The sequence below is a fragment of the Phacochoerus africanus genome, chromosome 11, assembly GCF_016906955.1.
Source record: "Phacochoerus africanus isolate WHEZ1 chromosome 11, ROS_Pafr_v1, whole genome shotgun sequence".
Lineage (NCBI taxonomy): Eukaryota > Metazoa > Chordata > Mammalia > Artiodactyla > Suidae > Phacochoerus > Phacochoerus africanus.
Window position 1 is genome coordinate 1,952,421 of NC_062554.1, and position 21,396 is coordinate 1,973,816.

The 21,396-nt window shown below is 55.3% G+C and overlaps 1 protein-coding gene across 12 annotated transcripts in view; it reads right to left on the reverse strand.

Annotated features, from left to right (window-relative positions):
- The window catches only part of PPFIBP2 (PPFIA binding protein 2), a 147,810-nt gene that overhangs the window by 35,868 nt on the left and 90,546 nt on the right, over positions 1 to 21,396 (reverse strand). For 6 of the 12 annotated variants that reach the window (XM_047753411.1, XM_047753409.1, XM_047753408.1 and 3 more), the window contains 2 exons: positions 10,384 to 10,515; positions 3,709 to 3,819 (listed from right to left, as the gene is read on the reverse strand). In XM_047753411.1, coding sequence (XP_047609367.1) covers positions 3,709 to 3,819; positions 10,384 to 10,515 — 243 coding nt within the window. Of the gene's footprint in view, positions 1 to 3,708; positions 3,820 to 10,383; positions 10,516 to 15,298; positions 15,431 to 15,467; positions 16,268 to 21,396 lie in introns of those variants that run through there. The other 6 variants (XM_047753413.1, XM_047753412.1, XM_047753405.1 and 3 more) reach the window with 3 other exon arrangements.

The window sequence follows — 21,396 nt, forward strand, 5'->3', positions numbered from 1 at the left end:
TTAACCACAGTCCTTGTTTCAGGACCCGGCGTGTGCCCATTCAAAACAAAAGCCATGGAGTTTGCACTGTGGGGCGATGGGATCGGCAGCATCTCTGGAGCCGTGGGACGCAGGTTCAATCCCCAGCCTGGCCCAGTGGGTTAAGGATCCAGCATTGCCACAGCCGTGGCGTAGGCTGCAACTGCAGCGCAGATCCGATCCCTGGCTGGAAACTCCATATGCCGCCGGGCAGCCAAAAACAAAAACAAAAACAAAACAAAAAACTCCAAAAAACAAAGGCCTGGGAGTTCCAGACAAAAGACAGAAAATGTTTTTAGAGCCTGTTCTGCCCACCCCTTTCTGACACCTGTGCTCCCCATGGGGCAGGACATGGAGGGGGCAGGACAGGGGGGATTTGTAAGCAGAAAAAAACAGAGAGGCAGACATGAGGCGGCTTCCCACAGGCGAAGGGGCTGGAAGCAGGCACTCGGGGAGGCCCTGTGCTGGGCGGAGGAACCCAGGGCCGGTCAGCGATCCAGAGGGGTTTCCCAGAGGCAGTGACAGCCGGGAGGACAGAGGTACACCACCAACGGACAGACGCTACGTGGCACCTGTAGAGCCCAGTCCGGGGGTTCCAGTTCAGAGGAGAAGTGGCTTGAGGGGAGGGAGGAGGCATCCAGGAGTGGACGGGAGGCACCAAGCAGGACGGCCCGCTGGGCTGGAGCGGGGGACGGGCAGCACTGAGCAGACGCGAGGCCGCCAGGATAAGGGGGCTGAGAACATAAGGCCCGCTGATGCCGTTCTCTGGAGAGCAGAGAGCCAGTGCAGGCTGCTGAGTGAGGGAGGGACACGGACAAAGCTGTCCACGGGGAGCTGGGAGTCAGGCCTGAGCTTCGGGCCCCTGGGCCCCAGCCTTCTAAGGAACCCCTTCAGTAAGACAGCACTCAGCACCCTTGTCCCAAACCTGGGCTCCTTGTTAAAGGAAATGGTGCTGCTAAGTGGTCTCTATCCGAAAGAAACTAGCATAAAAGCGGCTGCTTCCCCAGAGGCTCCAGACGCCAGATTCAGGTAGCAATCCTCCCACTTAACACGTGGGTGGCACGTAGGCATCTCATGGGCCCCACGGCACCTCCTCCCCCCCTCCTGGACATGCCTGTCTCACTAAATGGCATCTCCAACCACCTGGTCACCTGAGCCAGGACCTGGCACCCAGGCCGGGCGTCTCCACCTGTCTCTCCATCTGCACCTCACCCCAAGTCTTGTTTCTCCTGCCTCCAAGGGCATCACGGGAATCGCCCATTTTTCTCCAGCTCTTATCCCCATGACCCTGGCCCAGCAGGTGGTCTCGAGAGCCTGGACAGTCTCACCACGGGGGGGGGGGGGGGGGGGTCCTGTCGACTCTACCCCACGACCCACACAGCCTGGCCCGACCCAGCGCCCTGCCTGCCTCTGGCATCGTTTTCTCCCTCTGGTTATGATCCAACCACGCCTGATACTTTTTAATGCCTCTTCCCCCCTCGGGACCTCACGCGTGCTGCCCCCTCGCTCTGGAACTACCTGCCAGGTGCATCCCTGCCCACCCTCCTGCCTCCCTCAACTAGGCTGTGTCCGCCTCCACACCTGACCAGGTTGCCACTCTGGTGACACCTGTTAGAGCCTCCTCGCTCGTCTGCAGTTAAACACGCACTGGTGTGACGGCTCATGGCTACGTCTCCTGCTCCACTGCGAACGCCATGAGTTCTGCTGACCCCTGGCATGTGGTGGGAATGCATCACTCTGGATGGATGAACACGTAACACTCAAGCCATCATTTAACTGGCATGGAGCTCTGTGCATTCTGAGACGATCCACCAGAAAGCTGGATTGCATGGGGATTATTTACTATGATTTTCTTGTAGCTAAGGCGAACATTTGTTAATGCCCTTTAAAAAAAAAAATGTAAGAGCTCCTGTTGTGGCTCAGTGGTAATGAACCCAACTAGTATCCATGAGGTTGCGGGTTCGATCCCTGGCCTCGCTCAGTGGGTTAAGGATCTGGCGTTGCCATGAGCTGCGGTGTAGGTCACAGATGTGGCTCGGATCTCGTGTTGCTGTGGCTGTGGTGTAGTCTGGCAGCTGCAGCTCTGATTCAACCCCTAGCCTGGGAACCTCCATGTGCCACGGTGGAGCCCTAAAAAGACCGAAAAAAAAAAAAAGGAGAGAGAGAGAGAGAGAAAAGTCAGAGTTCCCACTATGGCTCAGTGGTAATGAACCCAACTCGTATCCACAAGGCTGCAGGTTTGATCCCTGGCCTCACTGGGAGGGTTAAGGATCTGGTGTTGCCGTGAGCTGTGGTGTAGGTCACAGACGCGGCTTGGATCCCGCATGGCTGTGGCTGTGGTGTAGGCCGGCGGCTGCAGCTCCGATTTGACCCCTAGCCTGGGAACCTCCATACGCCGCACGTGCATAAAAAGCAAACAAAAGCTGTCCTCCGAGCCACGGTTATTGCCTCTGAGATCTGCCACATCAGACTTAAGACCTAGGGTGACTTGCAAGCAGATCCAGGATCATTTTCTGAGACCATTTCTGGCCCCACCGGAGGGGACACCCGGCCTGCTGGGGGCAGAACCGGAAGAGGAGGTTCCTGAGGAGCTACAGCTGTGGGGACACAGAGCGTGACATCCCAGCCCTCATGGCCTCTTTGGGGCATCCTCTTCCTGAGCTGCCTGTTGCCTGTGACAGGCTATCCACACCGCTGCACACGTGACTTCTTTTGCAACCTCTCTGGGTCAGACACTCAACACGGGGTTCGCCCCAGCAGCCTCTCCAGAGCTGTCCCCACCTCTCATTCTCACTGGTTCCCCGCTGAGCCCTCCCTTCCCGCCCACGTCTGGGTAGCGATGTTCCCGGCGTTCCAGAGTTGAGCACCAAGCACGGCCGCGTCCCACAGACCTGGCTACGGTGACCTGGCTACTGAGAACTCGCCCTTCCCTTGAGCTTGCAAGTCCTAAGGGAGGGCCTTGGAGACACAGGCCACCTCTGTGTACCTGCCACCACGCAGGACCCGGTGACCCCCGTGTGAGGGGCCCACTCCAGAACCCCGATCAGATGAACCCACCGGGTCCAGAGGCCGTGACACCCCGTGATGTTCTCCCTTGAACGGGCGAACTTCTCTAGACACTCATGCGATGGCAACGGCCACAGCGCATGGAACCCTGGGTTCTATTTTCTCACTGGGGATAAGCCGCTTTAAAAACACACTTGAAAGGATTCTTTCAGAATGCTGTTTTCTCTCAAATTAAAAGAACAAGTCACCTGAGATGACATCTCATTCCACCTCCCAGCCCAGGAAGGAGAATGAGCGTCTCAGTCGCTCCGGGGAGGGGCGATCACGAAGCCCCTCCTTTTGCACAAACCCCCCATCACGCGGGGCGCCGGACACGCCTCATGCCCAGGCCGGAGGGAGATGAGGGCTGCCACCTGGCGGAGGGTTGGCCTCGCGCGCTCAGACCCTGGTCAGCGAGGGTCATGGACTCAGCTCGGTCCGAGGGCAGCGAGGCCCGAGCCCTGCCCAGAGGCCACCGCAGGTCCCTGTTAGGCCACAGCACACTGCTCTGGTTAGGAGACACCCGGCCCCTCCGCCCCGAGATGCTCCCCACACGCATGCTCCCGGATACTTAAGTGCGGTTCCTACAGGGGACCCCTCCCCACGGGCACAGGCCCGGCTGCAGGGCTGGGGTCGGGCCGCCACCTCCTCAGGGTGCTCCCTACTGAGTACGAGGCGCTCTTGCATCTGCCTGTGGATGTCCAGCTGCAGCCCACGCATCTGCTCCTGCAGCTCACTGATCACATTCAGAACCGACTGCAGGAAGGAAGAGAGAGGAGAGAAGGGCGCTCAGCACTCAGGGAGCCCTCGGACACGGGGCAGAGCCGGAGGGCGGAGCGCAGGGCGCCCCGCAGTCCCTGCGCCGAGCCGCGCCCTCCGCAGGAACCAAAAGAGCGGCGTTTTCCGCGCCTGCGCCACCCGCTCCTCGGGCCTGGCCTGCAGTAGGAACAGCCCTCCGGCAGCTCCCTTGAGCCACACTCCCCTGGGCCGGCCTTGCACGTGGGCCTCTGGGGCCCAGAGTCCAGCCACAGCGGAACCGGGCCCACATCCGGACGCGTCCCTTCTGCAGACGCCCGTGTGCACACGCTACCTCCCTCCCCAAACACGCCGTCGTCGCCCGCGCACAGGGCCACACGCACGCACGCTGCTGCGGCCCCAACCCCAAGCTCTCCCTCACTCCCCACGCCAAGCCTGACTCCTTGGTACCTTCAAGAGCCTTCTGGCCTTGACAGCTGCTTTGGAAAAATAACTGCCCCCCTGGAGGCCACACCTGCTCAGTTCCCAACCCCTCGCGCCAGCAGCCCTACTGGGCTTCCTGTATCCACGCCACAGACACCGGGGATCGCTCTGCAGGGATCCAAGGCCTCAGGAAGCAATGGTGCTCCCAGGTGAGTGGGGGGACACACACATAACAACCACAACAGGCTGCAGGTGCTAAGCCAGCAGGAGCGTGGGGCTTTCGGGCCGAGTGAGGGAATAATTCTGCCTGGGTCAAGACACAGAGATGCACGAGCCTAGTGACGTCAAGCAGGCACGATCTAGCTCAGACGCCCGACAAGGGTTGAGGGTCCCTGCCCGGCTGGCCTTGGCCACGAGGAGTCACCGTCTAGCGCTGTCTCTGCGGAGCTCTGTGCACCTGTCAGAGGCATCAGTGGGGCCGAGCCCATTCTTTCTTTGATCTCATCAAGAACGTAGCTTTAACGGAAAGCCTTTCTTTCTACTGTCCTCACCACTGGCCTCGGCGGCTTTGCCCGTCCTGATGCTGGTTGTGCAGGTCACTTTCTGTGACCTTTCTATCTTCCACACAAGCCTCTCTGAAAACCAGCTTCTCTCGAGGTACCCTCTAGGCGTTTCCTTTTTACTGGTATTACTCATGAGGTCACATAATCAGAATTACCTTTTTAAGTAGTTCAGTATTCTTGAGTCATGGCTGCTATTTCACTCCTGAGCTTTCCAAGGCCTGGTCAACCAGCATCTATAGCGCGTGTCTGCTGTGTCGAGCCTCCCCTCCCTCCCTGGGGTGAACGCTCACGAGCACCGTGGCCGCGCTCTCGAGGTGCCCAGCACTTTCACTGCGCAAGCAAGGTTCTCCCTTTGCTTCAGCACAAGAGCTAGAGCGGCAGCTTTCCTGGTGTCTTTCTCTAGGTTCCAGGCAGAAACTATAAATGGGCGGGGGGGGGGACCAACCTTTGGAACACGTCCGTGTTTAGCTAGAGGGGCTTTTGAGGAGAGCTCCCCAACTCTCTCCCCACCCCCCATGACTGCTATCTGTCCCCGTCACTCTGGGACTGTACCGGGAGTGCACCTGCCTGCCTCCTCTGCTCCACGTGACCCTATGATATGCCCGGCACGCCGGGGACACTCTCGCCGCCCCCCATGCACGTGGAGGTGCCGTTTTCCAGCATGCCCATCCTCGGGCCTGGCACGTCACCTTATTTTCACAATTCTTTGTCTCCAGGGCTGGCACATCTCCTCTGAACGGGTCTGTTTCTCTCCCACAGGGCAGAGCCTCTTGTAGTGGTGTTTCCATTCTTAGGTCCCATGTCGTCTCGTCCAGGTAACATTTATAAGGTTTCAATCACTGTTCTGTAACCTCGACTCACTTAGTTTATTGCTCCTGCTTTGCCAACCATCAAAGTTTTTTTTTTTTTTTTTTTTAAGGTTCTTTTCTGCATGAAACGACTGGGCACCTCCCATGATCACAGTCGTTCCCACGCCATCCCACCTGTTAAACTTGTTCACAGGTTTTGTTTCTCTCCGGCTTCCTTCACGCTCGGCTGTCACACCGCTGGTGGGAACATCGACTCCCTACCTGTCAAAAGTTCAAGTGCATGTACCCTTTGACCCTTCAACCGCCTCGCACAGGTCACGGTTACTCGCAGCAGCCTTGCTTGGAACAGCAAACACTTGGAAACAAATAATCACCAAAAGAGAACTGGTTAAATAAATGAGGGCCGAGACAGAGAAATAATATGCAAGTATAAAGATGACTATAAAATGCAAGTATAAAGATGTATGAATATCAAGTACATTTTTTTAATGTACTTGGTATGACGTGAACTCTATGACTGCTCAATTAAAAAAGCAAGCTGTGGACTTCCCGTTGTGGCTCAGCAGGTTGTATCCCTGAGGATGCGGGTTCAATCCCTGGCCTGACGTAATGGGTTAAGGATCCGGTGTTGCTGGATCCTGTGTTGCTGTGAGCTGTGGTGCAGGTTGGCAGCTGCAGCTCTGATTTGACCCCTAGCCTGGGTACTTCTATGTGCCGCAGGTGTGGCCCAAAAGGGAAAAAAAAAAGAGAGAGAGCAAGGTCTAACAGAGAATAGACTTGCTGCCAAGGGAGAGGGGGGTAGAGGCGGGATGGAGTGAGAGTTTGGAATCAGCAGATACAAACAGCATATAGAAGGGATAACTAACAAGGTCCCCAGGGCACGACATGCAACATCCTAGGATAAATCATACAGGAAAAGAATATGAAATGTATACACACACACACACACACACATAACTGAATCACTTTGCTGTGCCCTAGAAATTAACGCAACATTGTAAATCAACTACAGCTCAATAAATAAACTTTAAAAAGGTCTAGAGTACTGTATTATTTGTATAAAAACGAAGGAAAGAACTTAGGCACATGAATATGCTTGTCCGTGTCTAAGATAACTCCGAAAGATACAAAACAAGCTGATAATACTGGAGCCTGACTGTGGGCTGTGGCACAGACATGGAAGGAGAGGTTTTGCTGTGTAGACCGTTTGAATTTGGAGTATATTTCCTATACGAACAAAAATGAGTCAATAAAATCAAAACAAGGCTAATAAAACGCTCCCAGTCAGGCCAGCTCTTCTCGGAGCAAACACAATCGCCCCAGCCTTTGCTCTGGACTCCGAGTCTATCACTCCAATTGCCCCTGGTTCAGAAGTCAGAATCCCTCCATTGCATGGCCTCAGCCCTAGGAAGAAAGTACGCCCCCCCCCCCCACCTGTGCTCTAAGACAGTCCACTTGCTGCCAAGAATATCCTGGGGGCGGTTTCCGGTTCTCCACGCGCTGGGCTATCCCCCTCATCAACTGGGCCGGCCCCACTTTCCAGCACATGCTGGGTGCCTGCCCCCCTCTGGAAGGGCTGCTCTGGTACGTGTCGGAGCCGTCCGACCTCAGCCCCCTGCTTGCCCCGTGCTTGGGGAAGCCAGATGCCCTCCTCTGAAAAGATCCCCCAAGGGACGCGCGCTGACAGGTGCGCCACAGAAGGAGTGCTTTGCCTCTGGGTCGCCTTCTTTCAGGTTCCACTCTCCTGATGGTGGTGTTTACTTTCCATGTGGGTCACTTTCCCTACAGTCCTGCTTTTCAGGAGTAAAATTTAATTGGGCCAATCTTGGGTCCCCTGCAGTGACCCAGAACCATGGCCCAAGGCCAGGAGAAGAGGTACAGAAAACAGGAACCCTGGTGTTCACCCACGTCCCATCCAGGCCACCCCTGACGGACGCCTGAGCAAGGCTGCTGCCAGCTTCTCTCCACTTAACAAGAAACGTGCACCTCCAAGTCCTCGGGATTATAGACCAAATCTGTAGTCACCGCGATGCTACTGGCTTAGGATAAAAAAAGCCTGAGCTTTTTACACGGACAGGAGTTTACTTCAGATCTAGCTACTGCAGGAAAAAAACCTCCTGCTTCTTTCAAACCACAAGTAATCAGGCCTTAGGCTAAGCACATTCAAAGGACCCACAGCGGCAGGGAAGGACGGAAAGCAGTGTTCTCTTTCTTCTGGGGACCTGAGCTGGCCAGCCTCCTGCCCAAACACCTCCACGCACGTGACAATGGGGCAGCTTAGAGAGTCCTCCGCCTGGTTTTAAGCCTCGGCTGTTCCAGTGACCAAGAGCGGCGGAGGTTCTGGCACACTAGCAAAGGTTATGTTTAATGGCAAGGAGGAGAAAGTTGTTTCAGGTCATGTGGCTGTTTGCTGAGGATCACAAGTTTGAACAGCCTGAAAAATGCCTCCATGTGGAAACCTAATGTTTGTACTAGCGACTGGGAAGGGCTCTTATCTGGTCGGACTGAGGCCAGCAGCTCAGGGTTTGTGTGGCCTCGTGTGTGAACAGCCTCCCAGAAAATGAAAACAAAAATTCGGATTGAAAAGTAAACCTATGGAAAAGGAAAAATGACCGCCTTGGTGGCACTTGGCCTAGACGCGGGGGTTCCCCTTCTTTCTTGAGAAAGAAACTGGGCCGCCCCAGCTCGGAACAGGCTCAGCTCTTTCCCCAATGGTCTCTCTCTCTCTCTCTCTCACACACACACAGGCCCATGCGTGGGTCCATGTTCCCCACAGTGACTGGTTCAGAACCGGGCACGTGACCAAACTGGCCCAGTGAGATGCAATCCTGGGGCTTTTGCTAACTCCTAAGAAAGTCTCTCTCTCTCTGCAGGAGTTGGCCGGTAACATGCAGAGGCGCTGCTGGCCACCTCTGCCCCCACGTGGGGAGGCCTTCCTGAGAAGGAGGCTGGAACAGAACCGAATCATACACTCAGCCCGATTTCTAACGACATGGTCAAGCCATCTGGATCCAGTAATACGAGCTTTTTAAACTCTAGGTCCTTCCAGTGCTGTGACTCTTTCTTTTCCTTCTTTTTGCTTTCTTGTCTTTCCTTCTTTTTTCTTTCCTTAAGCAGCTTGAATTGTCTCTACGACTTTCGGCCTTCTGACAGAGTTTATTCAATTCTGCCTCCAAGCCTGAAAGTATATCCACGTGTGACCACACAGCTGGAAATATGGGTAAAATAACTCTAAAACCTGGAGAAAATTCCATTGCTTCCCTCTGAATATTTAAGCAGCAGCATTTATCAACAACTGACACTCAGATAAGTTTTTGGTCTGCGTGAACTTTGCAGGAGGGCAATAACACAGCTAGATCTGTATTTCCATGTCCAGCAGGCTTAACCGCACAGTCAGTAATTGATAAAAGCTCGTTATAACCATGTGGCCAGCTCCATGCTAAGGATTATGCATATACATTATCTCATTCCTCCCTCAGAACCACCGAGCAGAAAGCAAGTATTACTATCTCCATTTGACAGAAGAAACAAAGGTTTCGGAGGCTTAATAACTTGCCTGAGATCACAAAGCTACAGAGTAGCTGAGCCTGGATTACAGCCAGAAGATGTGCTGCACGAGCCTGCACTCCGAGTCACTAGAAGATAGTGCCCGCAGCCTAATGGAGATAAATTTCCGTATGGCAACTACCCTTCTTACTAATGGGCAGGCTCTCAAAAACAACGCAAGGAATATGCCCCACGAATGACAAGTGTCTCAGTCACCAGTATTTACCCAGTAAACAGAGAGGTGCCCAGGGTCAGGACGTGATGATACTGGCATTTAACCGAAAGAACAAAATCCGTCTTTAGGTTTTAGAGATGCCTGCGTGGAAGCAAAGGACCCTGCGACACAGACCTAGCTTTTTTGTGATTTTTTTTTTTCCTTATCTCATCACATGGTTACCTATTTTACGGATAAAGAAATTCAAGTTCAGAAGGGTTAGGTGGTTGACTTGTTGAAGTTCTAAGGGCGATTAAGCAGTTAGGTCTCTAACTGAGCCAAGGTGTTTCTGAGGCGATCTTCCTTCCCCATCTCCCGATGCCAGAAACAAACAGGGACTTGCAGGTAGAAGCACGTGGAAGGTGATGACCTGGGGTTAAAACAGCCTGGTCTCTCTCAAATCAAGGAGCTCGGAGCCCAACATTGACCCAAAACATGTATCCATCAAAAGGCTCTGGTCAATTGAGTATGGAGCAAGAGCAAGACAAGACACGGAAAACACGCTCCAAGAGAGAGCCTCCGCGTGGGCTCAGCAGCAGGAGAAAAGCAGCACGTGACCCAAGGACTCCGGCCGGTCGGGAAACGCAGTCAGGGAACAGAGGGTGCCTCCAGACCCCGGGAGAGTGACGGTGGCCTGCTGGGCAGCCGACGTCATCCCCTACCTGGTCCCTACCTCGGCGCTCACAGCAGACGTCCTGGGCCCCCCCAGGTCTCGTCCGGTCCTCCCCCGCCACTCTCCCCTCCCCATCCCTGTCCGCAGCTTGAGGGAAGCGAAAGCCTTAAAGCCAAAAGTGGGTGGTTTGGGCCTTGCTGAAATGTGCAGCCACAGCAAAACCTGATAACTTGGTATTAGCACATCATTGCGTCTCTAGTGCATCGATGTTTCTGGCGCCCGGTGGCTGCCAGGCTTGGGGTTGACCAGGCAGCCCAAGGCCACACGCGGCCTGCTGCTCCCGATCGGAGCTTCGGACAGTACGGGTCCCCCCGGCACGTGATGTCTCCCACTCACCTCTGCTTTTTTCTGCTTCTCCTCCTGTTCTCTCTGCTCCTTCTCCATGCCCACGAGCTTGAGCTTCAGCTCAGACACTTCCGTCAGCAGATCGAGCTTCTGGGTCTCCAGAGATGTACGACTTAGCAACTCCTGCAGGCGAAAACGGAGCCCAACGTCATAACCCTCCACAGCAACACGAGCAGCTCTAGCGCCCCCCACGGTGCATGGAAACGTCTGCGGTTGAGCCGCAGCCGGACCGAGGACAGGCCCGGGCTGACGCTGGGTCGCTCGGGGATGACACAGCCCCTCTGCTCCGCCTCTGCTCTGCGAGACAATACGAGCCCCAATTCTCAGAAACCCCCCTTTGTCCTTAGTCACTACTTCCAGGTAGAGAAACAAGGATCGGTCTGCTCGACGAATGAAACTGTTCCACCTCTATTTTTCAGGCAAAGCGGCAGATCCTCTCCCCCAAAAACAAGCAAATCAATCAATCAAGCAAGCTTATGGGACTGATATTTTTCAAAGCCACAGTTTCCACATCACCCCCTGGCCTCCGTCAGTATTGAGCCTAGTTTTCCACACGTCACAGTGAGACCTCATTGCAATGTCCCCACAAGGGAGCAAGAACAGACAGTAGACAGTCAGTGGATATTTATCACACAGTCATATTAGAGTCTTATTTATGAGATATGTCTACTTCCTGGCTGGAACGTAAGTAAGGCGACTGTTCTTTCCCCACCACGAGGACAGACCAGGAGAAGTGAGCCGCAGTCCTGCCAAGCCCAGAACAGTCGTCAACAACCTGCCATTAACTCATACACTTAATAAGCATAAATCAGACAAAAAGCAAAGCTGACAAGCAAAGCACCTGCTCAGCACAACCAGCAACTATGAGGCCCTCAAAGGCCAGGGGTAACATTTCTCCACGGGCCAAAGGCCTCAAATCCTGGGGCGTGGCAGACGCAGGACACACAGGTCCTAGCGAGGAGACCACGGCGTGGCACTAGGACAGGAACCGGCCCGACGAGCAGACGCCACGGTCTAAACCTTCCCATCGCCTCGGGGACCCGACCCCAGTCCGAGAACGGCGATCGCAGCGGTCTGACCCGGAGCTGCCACCTCACGGACTCCGGACTGTCCTCTAATCATACAGCAAACCACACGAGACACAGACTTTCAACATGGGTACGTGATTCCCTAGGCCAAAGGCCACACGTACCTCAGAAAGACAGGCTGCGGCCTGTCCACCTGCTGACCTGAGGGGATGAGTATCTAGAAGCCAAAGAATTCAGTAAAATGAACTCAGTAGGGGCTGAGGAGCCCAGTCAGACTGGAGGCTGGCTTGTGGGGCCAAGGCCATGGTGCCCCGTGCCAGAACTGTGGGCCACTTGGTCATGAGCAGCTGCCCGGTGTGTCCCATGTCGGGGGTGGGAGGGGGCAAGGATTCCCTAAGCGGCCCCTCTGGGCTACACACCACAGGGCACTTCACACACTCCCCTCAGTAAGCGCTCCCAGGACTGGGCAGTAAACGCCATCACCCCTATGCTGCAGATGAAAAAACTGGCCCAGAGAGAGCGGCCTGTCTTGGCCAAGGGCACACGCCAGTCAACAGCAGGGTCGGTTTTCAACCCCCGGTCTGTTTGGCTCCAACACTCATTTCTGTCTGATGCATCACGCTGCTTCCCAAACAGAGGAAGAAGTCCAAGAATCCAACGGAAATTAAAGATACAGACTGAAAAAAGCCAATCCACAAATATTCACGGAGCCCAGGAAACAGCCACTCCACCTATCAGGACCTTGTTGAGCAGGTACGACGGGCTGGGCTTGGTGCTAAGGCCATGCGGGCCTTACAAGGCCCTGAAGCAGTCCCCGGGTGAGGAGGATGCCACCCCTCAACACTGCCTTCTCACCCCAGCCTCCCCCCCCCACCTGCCTTTCTGCCTCCGCCACCTCTGCGTCTCTCTCTCCATCCTGTCACCTACCCGCTTTGCTCTCCAAAAATGACTTCAGGGGCTTTGCCAATACACATGATCCAAGCAAATTAAGCAAGTAGGGAAAGAAATCGAAGCCAGAATGATCGTTGGTGTAAAACTCATGGCCTACACACTACTGCACATAAAACAGAGAACTGACAAGAACCTGCCACCCAACAGTGCAGGGAGCTCCACTCAATATTCTAATAACCTGCATGGACAAGAATCTGAGAAGGAATGGATTTAGTATACGTGTAACTGATTCACTTTTCTGTGCACCTGAAACTAACACTACATTGCAAGTCAACTCTACTCCAATAAATTTTTAATTTATTTTTGTTTATTTATGTCTTTATTTTTTCAGGCCCACGCCTGCGGCATATGGAGGTTCCCAGGTTAGGGGCTGAAGCGGAGCTGTAGCTGCAGGCCCACACCACAGCCACAGCAACGCAGGATCCTTTACCCACTGAGGGCAGGGATCAAACCCGTGTCCTCATGGATACAGGTTAGGGTCGCTAACCACTGAGCCACAATGGGAACTCCCAATAAATCTTTCATTTTAAAAAATTAAAATGAAAAATTCAACTCATACCCTCAAGTAGCTAGAGATGGAGTGTGATGTGTTTGTGAGCTTCCCAGCCACCAGTGCAAAGAGGAAAAGGAGCAATTCCAGAGCTCAAGGTCCATGGGATGATAACGATGGTTCCAGAGTGCTGAGAACTGAGAACTTTTCTTCCACGAGACTTTGATCATTTGTTCAGTGAGTATGTTTTAAAATATCTACCAGGAGTTCCCATCGTGGCTCAGCAGTAACAAACCCAACTAGGATCCATGAAGACACGGCTTCAATCCCTGGCCTCGAGAGTGGGTTAAGGATCCAGCGTTGCCATGAGCTGTGGTGTAGGTTGCAGATGCAGCTCAGATCCCCTGTGGCTGTGGCGTAGGCCGGCAGCTGTGGCTCCAATTCTGCCTCTGGGAATTGGGAACTTCCATATGTCGCAACCGCAGCCCTAAAAAGACAAAAAAACAAAAACCTACCAGACACTAAGGCCGAGGGATAGGAGAGTTACAAGCCCCTGCTGAGGAGGGCGTGCACGGCCTAACCTGATATTCACGCAAATGTCTACTGACCAGCATTCAAGATGCCGCTTTGGTGGGATTCAAAAGAGCCTCAGAAGGCGTCTCTCTTGCAAGCTAGGAAACTACTCTGCTTCCATTATTGCCAAAAACCCCTCCGGCTGCTTAAACTGCCAGGTTGTGACTGGTCACACGAATGGTATAACTGGCTGCACTCAAGTTCCAACAGCCATTCCAACTGTTCTTGCCGGGGTTCCAATGGTCACACTACCTTCCTGAGTAGATATTTCAGCTGGACTCACCAGCATTTTCATCAGCAACTTGGGGCTGCTTAACTTCACATGCACCATTGATTACAAAGCTTCTACTCTCTCCCAGCTCCTAACTGTTGAGCACATGCTTCCTGCTTTCATGACCATCACCCCTGGTCCTTGTCACTCGTAAGTACTGTCCCACTCTCTGAATGCAAAAGCAGCCTTCCACAGCCGCCGGCCAGGCCAGCTCCACTGCCCCATCTCCAAGGCCCAGCATGGCCTCCAGCCACTGGTGTGTACTGTCACCTCCAGCCTAGCTGTTTTCAGGGGATTTACATACCCTGCATTCTCGACTTGTCTTTCTGCTTCCAGCATCAACGGAATCCTGGCTCCTGCAGGACGTGACCAGCCCTTCTCAGCATCTAAGCAGAGCCCATTCTGCTCCAACAGCCCAACACACAGAATACCTTTCCCCGAAGACCCCCGCTGCCACATCACTCGCCCCTGCCCTCCTCCTCCAAGGCGGCGCCATTCCGTTATGCCACAGCCTCCCCAAACATCCAGTCCCCACGACAGCCTCCTCCGGCCCTCGAGGCTTCTGTGTTTGGATTGGCAGTTTCTCTACCTACTCTGGACACACCTCCTCTGCTCAGTAGTGCAACCGTCCCCTCAATATCCACGCTGGCGTCTGGACCTCAATACCAATAGGCTTTGCTTTCACGTCACTGCGGCTTCTCAGCAGGACGGCCACGGCCTGGCCCTCATCAATTCTCTCCTCCGGCCACAATCCTCTGACTTTCTTAATTGTTAAGGCCGCACCTGTGGCCTGTGGCCATTCCCAGGCTAGGGGTCGATTTGGTGCTGTACCTGCAGCCTACCCCACAGCCACACCGGATTCGAGCCGCATCTGGGACCTATGTATGCTGCAGCCCGCGGCAATGCGGGATCCTTAACCCGCTGAGCGAGGCCAGGGATCACACCCGCATCCTCACGGAGACAGTATCAGGTCTTTAGCCCACTGAGCTGAAGACTCCCCTCTGACCTTTCAAGTGGCCAATCTTTGGTTTCTTCCTCTGTGGCCACTGGCTACTTAATTACGCCCTATTTTCCCGGTTTATCCATTTCCTCTTGGCAACATCTGCCTCCTTACTCACCTTATACTTTGAGACTTGTCATTCCAGAAAACCCTTCGTCTGAATCATCCCTGCCCCTAGGTCCCAAGCATATTTGCTTTACAAGAGCCCAGTCCAGGCCAGACCTCAAAGGCTTTTGTCCCTGTTTCCACTCCCCGTGGCCTGAGAATTGCTGGTAAGAAGTCACTCAAGGATGCCAACTGCTTTCCATACGAGTTTATGCGATCTAATTACAGCGGATCCTCCAGCGCAGCGGGGCAAAAACTTGTATTCACCTCTGACTGGCTCCTTCAGAGACTGTTCCCAAAGCTTTTCCATTCTCCCTGAGCCCTAAACCCCACCCGATCCCGTCCGCCCGCCCCCTCCAAGTAACCTCTTCTCATGTTTACTGAAGAGTTTTAAAGATCAGCTGATCACCCCCTGTACTTAGCCTTCCCCGAATCGGCTCCCACTTGTCCCTCTAGAATCCGTACCACAGAGAAAGCAAGCCCCGCACCTTCCTTCTGAGGCTAGTCGGACACAAGGGTGCAGTCCACTTCCTGGTCGGGTTCTGAGAACGTTCAGAACCCTTCTCCAGCCCAGCAAGCTTCCGGATTGCACAGCAGCAGCGCATGTCCAAGGATGCAGAGTCCAGGCTTTGCTCCTCGTCTCCCCCCACGACCCACCTTCCCGTGGCGGATCCGAGCGCCACGCCATCCATTCGGCTGGGAGATTCAGATCACTGCCTGCTTCACCAGAGGGGTCTGGCTTTTGTCCTCGGAGCCCCGGTCCTGCTTCTCCCTCTAGCTGGTGGCGCAGAATGACGCCCGCTCTCAGGGACCTGGGCTCCCCACCTCCATCTGCCTTGGAGGAAGTTCCCACCGCGGCTCGGCTTCGCCAGGGCAGGGCCATCAATCACCGGCTCTGACAGGCACTTAATCGCGCCCTCGCCATCAGCCTCCAGGCCTCGGGCTATGAACACGATCCACTTCTGACCTTCGCAAGAACCAGCCCCCTGGACCTTCCTTCCCCGAGTGGAGCACCAGCCGCTGCCCAGGGCTCGCTCAGGCAAACGCGCTCCGCGGGCGCGTGGACGAGGCTGGCTCTCCATCCGCCCGGGAGCCAGGCTCTCAGAAGCCTCCACACTTTCTGCCTCTTCTTCCTCATCTTCCTGTCGTTTCCCAGCAAAATGTCCGCCCGCTGCAGCCCAGCTTCTGCCTTCAGCAGGCAGGACGCAGAGGCGGCGCCGGTTCTGGGCCCAAGGTCCAGGCTTTCAGACCCGACTTCTGCTTCTCAGCTCTCGACCCACTGACTCGCCCTCCATCCACGTCTCCGTGTGAGCCCATCCCCCGGTCTGTCTCTCTGATCTTTCCTTTTGGTTTTTCATCTCTGCAGTGTGGTCACTGCCTGGCCCTTATCTTTATCTGGAAGGTATGTGCTTTGCTTCTAAAATCTTCTTCGGCTTCTTTTATTCCATCTCCCCCTTAAGAAAAACATCCCTGGATCCTCAGCTCTCAGCCCCAAAATGGGCGTGATTTCGGCTGGGATCCAGCCTATGTGTCCAGAGCACGGAGGCCGAGGCCGGGCTTGGTGCCTGCTCAGCCCCTCAGGGTGCGACCTTGCCGGGGGTCCCTCAGAATCATGAGGCTACAATAATGGGGGAGGGGAAGGTACAGGAGTCGGGTGGGGGCGCTGGGCGGGGGGGGGGGGTTGCTGGAGAACAGGGGCAAAGCGTTTCATAAGCAGCAGTGTCTGCCCTCCTGATGGTTTCAAGGTTGCCTGGCAGGGGACGGGCGTGGGGGGACGGGGGGTGTGGAAGGAGGGGGGTTAGTGCTTTACTCGAAGGACCAGGTAATGAAACTTCGGGGAAAAAAACCAGGGCAGAAGTGATCCCCCAGCCCTCGCTTGACCGCCACCAGTAACCTGCTCCAGGAGACTCGCATCTCCTTCCCGGTGTGAAATGAGGCTCCCACGGCCGAGCAAACCGCCCCTTCCTTTTCCCAAGGCTCCGCTCCTGACTGGAGCGGATAAAGAATCTGCCTTTCAACTCCGCTCCCCTTCAAAGGCCTCATCTTGAAGCAATTAGCTCCATCTCCAAGGGTGGAACCCGACCCCGGAGTTACCAACCAATGACGCAGGACAGCAGCCAGACTGGCAACCTGAAACCCGAAGGAAAAGACGGGCCTTGGGGAGGCTTGAAAGGAAAAAAAATGTGTCCCTTTGCCCTTGGAAGTAGTTGGCCAGGCCCTGCCGGGAAAGCCTCTTTTAGGGAGAGGGGCTCGCAGGCAGCCTGGGCGTGGGTCCAGACTCGGTACCCACTGAGTCACCGCTCCGAACTCAGTGCCCTCAGCTGCAAGAGGGAGCAGAGCGCCAATGCCCACTGGAGACCCCACGGCGCACGAGGGGGGTTGAGCGCAGCCGTCACCTCGGCCTCCTACCTCCCCCAGCGGAAGCTTTAGGAAGGGACCTCGTCGTCCTCACCGCGACCCAGGGTCCCGTCTCCTCAGATCTGAGCTCCTGCTCAGTCATGGGCACAGCTCTGTTTAACATCCTCTTTGAGGGAGAAATACCTCCTTTACGGTGCTCTTGGGGAGTACCTGCTGTGGCGCAGCAGAAACGAACCCACCTGGTGTCCACGAGGACACAGGTTCGATCCCTGGCCTCGCTCAGTGGGTTAAGGATCCAGCGATGCTGTGAGCTGTGGTGCAGGTCACAGATGCAGCTTGGATCCTGAGTGGCTGTGGCTGTGGTGTAGGCCGGCAAGGGGGCTCCGATCCGACCCCTAGCCTGGGAACTTCCATATACCGCAGGCGTGGCCCTAAAAAGCAAAAGACATCAAAGTAAAACACAAGGGCTTTTGGGAAATGTATGCGCTGGGTGCTGACAGCGCTTTGCTGGGTTCGTGTACCCAGGCACGCTGCTCCCTCACTCAAAGAGAGCAGGAACTGGGCCTGTGTCCCGGGTCCCACACCCGCCCTGGCCGTTGTTAGTCCAGTTTCAACCAAAGCGAAATAACTGTAGCACAGCTCTAAGAGGGGGGCAGTGCGGGTCCGCACGGCCGTCCTCGTTCTCTGTAGACAAGGACACGGGTTCACCGACTCCCAGATCAGCAGCCGGTGGGGCACCTGCAGAGTCATGTCCACTGACTAAAGCCCCTAGACTGCTTACTCTCCACGCCAACACAACGGCCAACACAACGAGGCGGCCTGCCCCGGGGAGGCTCTGGGTCACGGCAGAGGGCCTGGAGCCCGGTGTCCTGCCACGGTGCCCCAAGGCTGGGGTGTTCCTCAAAGGAGCTTTGCATCCTCTCCTCCTCCCCCGTCGGCTTCCCCGCCCTGCCTCCTCTCTGGCCCCAAACACCGCGTCTGCTCTTGACACCGACTGCGCCCGTAAACAGCCAGTCCCTGGTGAGCATCCACTTGGCTGCCGGCTCTGCAACAGACCTCTTCACCCAACAGCGCCTGCTCCTTCCCTGAAATCCTCTCTCTGGAGGGAAGGGTCTGGGGTTAGAGGCAGAGCTTACAGGACCCCAGAGAGCCCGCAGAGGCCACATTCGCCAAGGCCGCCAGGGACTTCGCACACATCAAGAGTGGGGGCACCTCTCTCGGTGACACAGATTTTGCTGCCAACTTGGTCTGAGCCAGGACAGTGGGGAGGGCGCTGGGCCACAGCACTATTCCTGGGTGTTCTTCTGGGCCCTGGGCTTGCAGAGCCCAGTTCAGAGCCCTCACAGATGCAGCTGGGCGATGCCCTGACCTGCCTAAGGGACAGAGGGACAAGGCTCGGCCCCGTGAACTCTGACCCCCCCCCCAGATCAGTGAAAACAGACTCAGGCTGTGGCCCTCTGAAGACCCACTTGTATGTTTCCTGGGAAATGTCTCCTCCTAACGGCGAAGTTTCCCTGGAGAATGCAGGCCTGCCCAGCGAGTTTGTGAGGCTGTATTTCCACAGGCAGCCCCAGCAGATGCTTGTAGCTGCCCCTTCTCACCCTGCGTCCTGCCGCAGACTGCAGACAAGAAGCTCCTTTGCCCTCAAATGTTCCCATAATCACGTGTGGCTCATGTGGTCCTGCCTCTGTGCTGAATCCTGTCTGGTCCGGATTTCCTGGCTAACACGGGTCTTCACGCTCACTTTCTGGAGACCAGGTGGGTTCAGGTGTAGAAGAACAGACGAGAACTAAGAAATCCACACTTAGCAGTGGGGGCCGGGCCAGGCCAAGCTGGGCTGGGGCGCCCGTGGCTCACACGGTGGGTGGCAAACTTCCTCCCTCCCGGGCTCCTGGAGGCAGGCCGACATGGGCCAGGGGAACAGCGGCGGCGGGGCAGGCAGCGCCAGGGGTCGCAGCCCATGGAGACACAGGGTCTGGGCGACGCTGGCTGGGGTTGGGTTCCCAGGTCACCCCAGGGCTCTTCCAGCCAGCGAGGGAGCAGAGACTGGAACAGAGGCTGCCCATCAGAGATCTGGGGGGCCGGGCTGGGCCTGAAGGTAAATACTGCATCACCGCACAGCTTTACTTTTTTCATTTAAACTAGTTGCCAATGTTTTTAAAATAGAAAGACTGGCCTTTAAATCTTTACATCTCGGTGTCCAGCTGCTTGTGAGAACTGGGGATGTCTCCGAACCCCGGGCCTCCACAGGCATCAGCGAGAGCTGAGCTGCAGCCACCTCCTTGAGACAGGATGCGTTTGTGTGCAGGGCCAGCAGGCGCTGGATCCCCAGGGGAAGCAGGGTCAAGAGGCCCCCAGAAGACCCCACGCTGTGGCCGTGAAAGGGTCTCCTTCAGAGCTCCTCGGGCCTTTAATAGGAGGCCAGGCTCGGCCAGGCAGGACCGGTCTCCAGGGCCGGCAGAAAGAGGCAATTGTTTGCCTCCATTCTCTGGCTCAAGGCTGTGAGTCACCCCGGCTCTGCCACAAGCCCTGGGGCCCAGGATATCACAGTCAAATCCGGCACGTCTCTGCCTGCTCGGACGACACCTACACAGGATGTGCTCCGAGCTATAGGCAGCATCACCCTGAGCCACAGTGCAAGAATTCAGCATCTTTTCAGAAAGCGTCCGGCGGATCTGGGGAAGGCATCGGCCCGCACAGCAGACCACCCGCCGTGGCCTCTGGGGCTGGCCACCCACGATCTCGAGTCCGGGCACCCACTGCATGAGTGGGAGCGGAGGCTCAAATGCCCCCTATGACGTAACGCAGAGGCCTCCAGGAAAAGCGTTTGGCACAATCCTCTCATTTCACCCTTGAAACCCTGAGAGACGCGCAGCCAAAGTTACGGGCCCAGAGGTAGCTTGGTTACGTTCGGGAAGATCTCGAAGGCGCAGAGGTAGCAAAGACGAGCTGCCATGCTCCGAAACCCCCCCCCCCCCCAAGCCGGGTGCCCGCCCCACGGCACACGCAAACGCACGACCGCGAGCTCAGCAGAGCGCACGAGCAAGGAGGGGAGAAGGACCAGGATGTTGGGTCTCACTCCAGTCGATGGGCCAGCAGACGTCCAAGGAGGAGACCGCCTCCCCCGGCTGGGGCTCGGCCCCCGGGGCAGACACTCTGCCCAGAGGGGGTGCCGGCAGTCCCGGCAGCGCGCGGCCAGACGCTCGGGCACCACGATGGGCCCGTTCTGTCCTCCAGTCTCGGGGTTACTCACCAGGCCCTGCCTGCCCCCGGGACCCGTCAGCCTTCTGCTCTTTTCCTGACGCGTTCCCTCCCCGTGCACGTTGTCCTGGTCTCTGTCGTGTTCTCAGCTGGCCCATCACCTTCCTTCCCCGGTCCCCACCCTGGCATCACACCTTGCGCTCTCTCAAGAAACATCCTTTCGCGGGTTAGCCTTTGCCCTCCATGAAAACGCTTTTCTGCCTCTTGAGAGTCTTCCACCAGGCTATTTTCTTTCCCGAATCTTCAAAAGAAAGATTTCAATGTCTAAGAACAAAATGAGCCACAGGAAAGACTCAGCTTGGACGGCCACGCAGAGTTCCGGCGAATATAATGAGCAAGAAATGGCACACGATGTAGTCCATCGAATAGCGCCAAGACTGTGGTAACTTACGAAGCAGCAGAAAGGACAGACCAATGACAGCTTCGCAGCTGTCAGATGAGGTTTCTACACGCTTCTTTGCATAAAAACATTGTTAAAAGTTCCTCAAATGCACTCAAAACAAAGAAACACTTGGAAACTAAGATGCTTATCCTAGGACCAAAGGTCATATTCAAAGCCTGTGTTTATCACTATTCCGTAGAGAAGTGATTTGAATTTTATGCCGACCACAGCAAAAAATAGAAAGTTAGAGCATGTGTGGGGGGGAATATTATAAACAGTAATCTAATTGAACCCACTCATTTTAAGAGACAGACTTTCATTCTTTAAATAATTAGTAAGCACTTTTATGTGCCAAGTACATATATACAAGTTTATATATACATAAACTTCAGTCACGGATAATTTTCAAAACAACGGAGATGCAAAAATGATACAAGTTAAAAAACATATTAATTAGGTATATTACTAGAGTTCGTAAAATTTCTAATGAGCTGCTCAACAGATTCTAAAAAGACTTTAGATAAAAATTCAACACCCTCTTCCTAAAAACTAGAGTTTGTTATTTATGATAGGCTCTGACTGTTC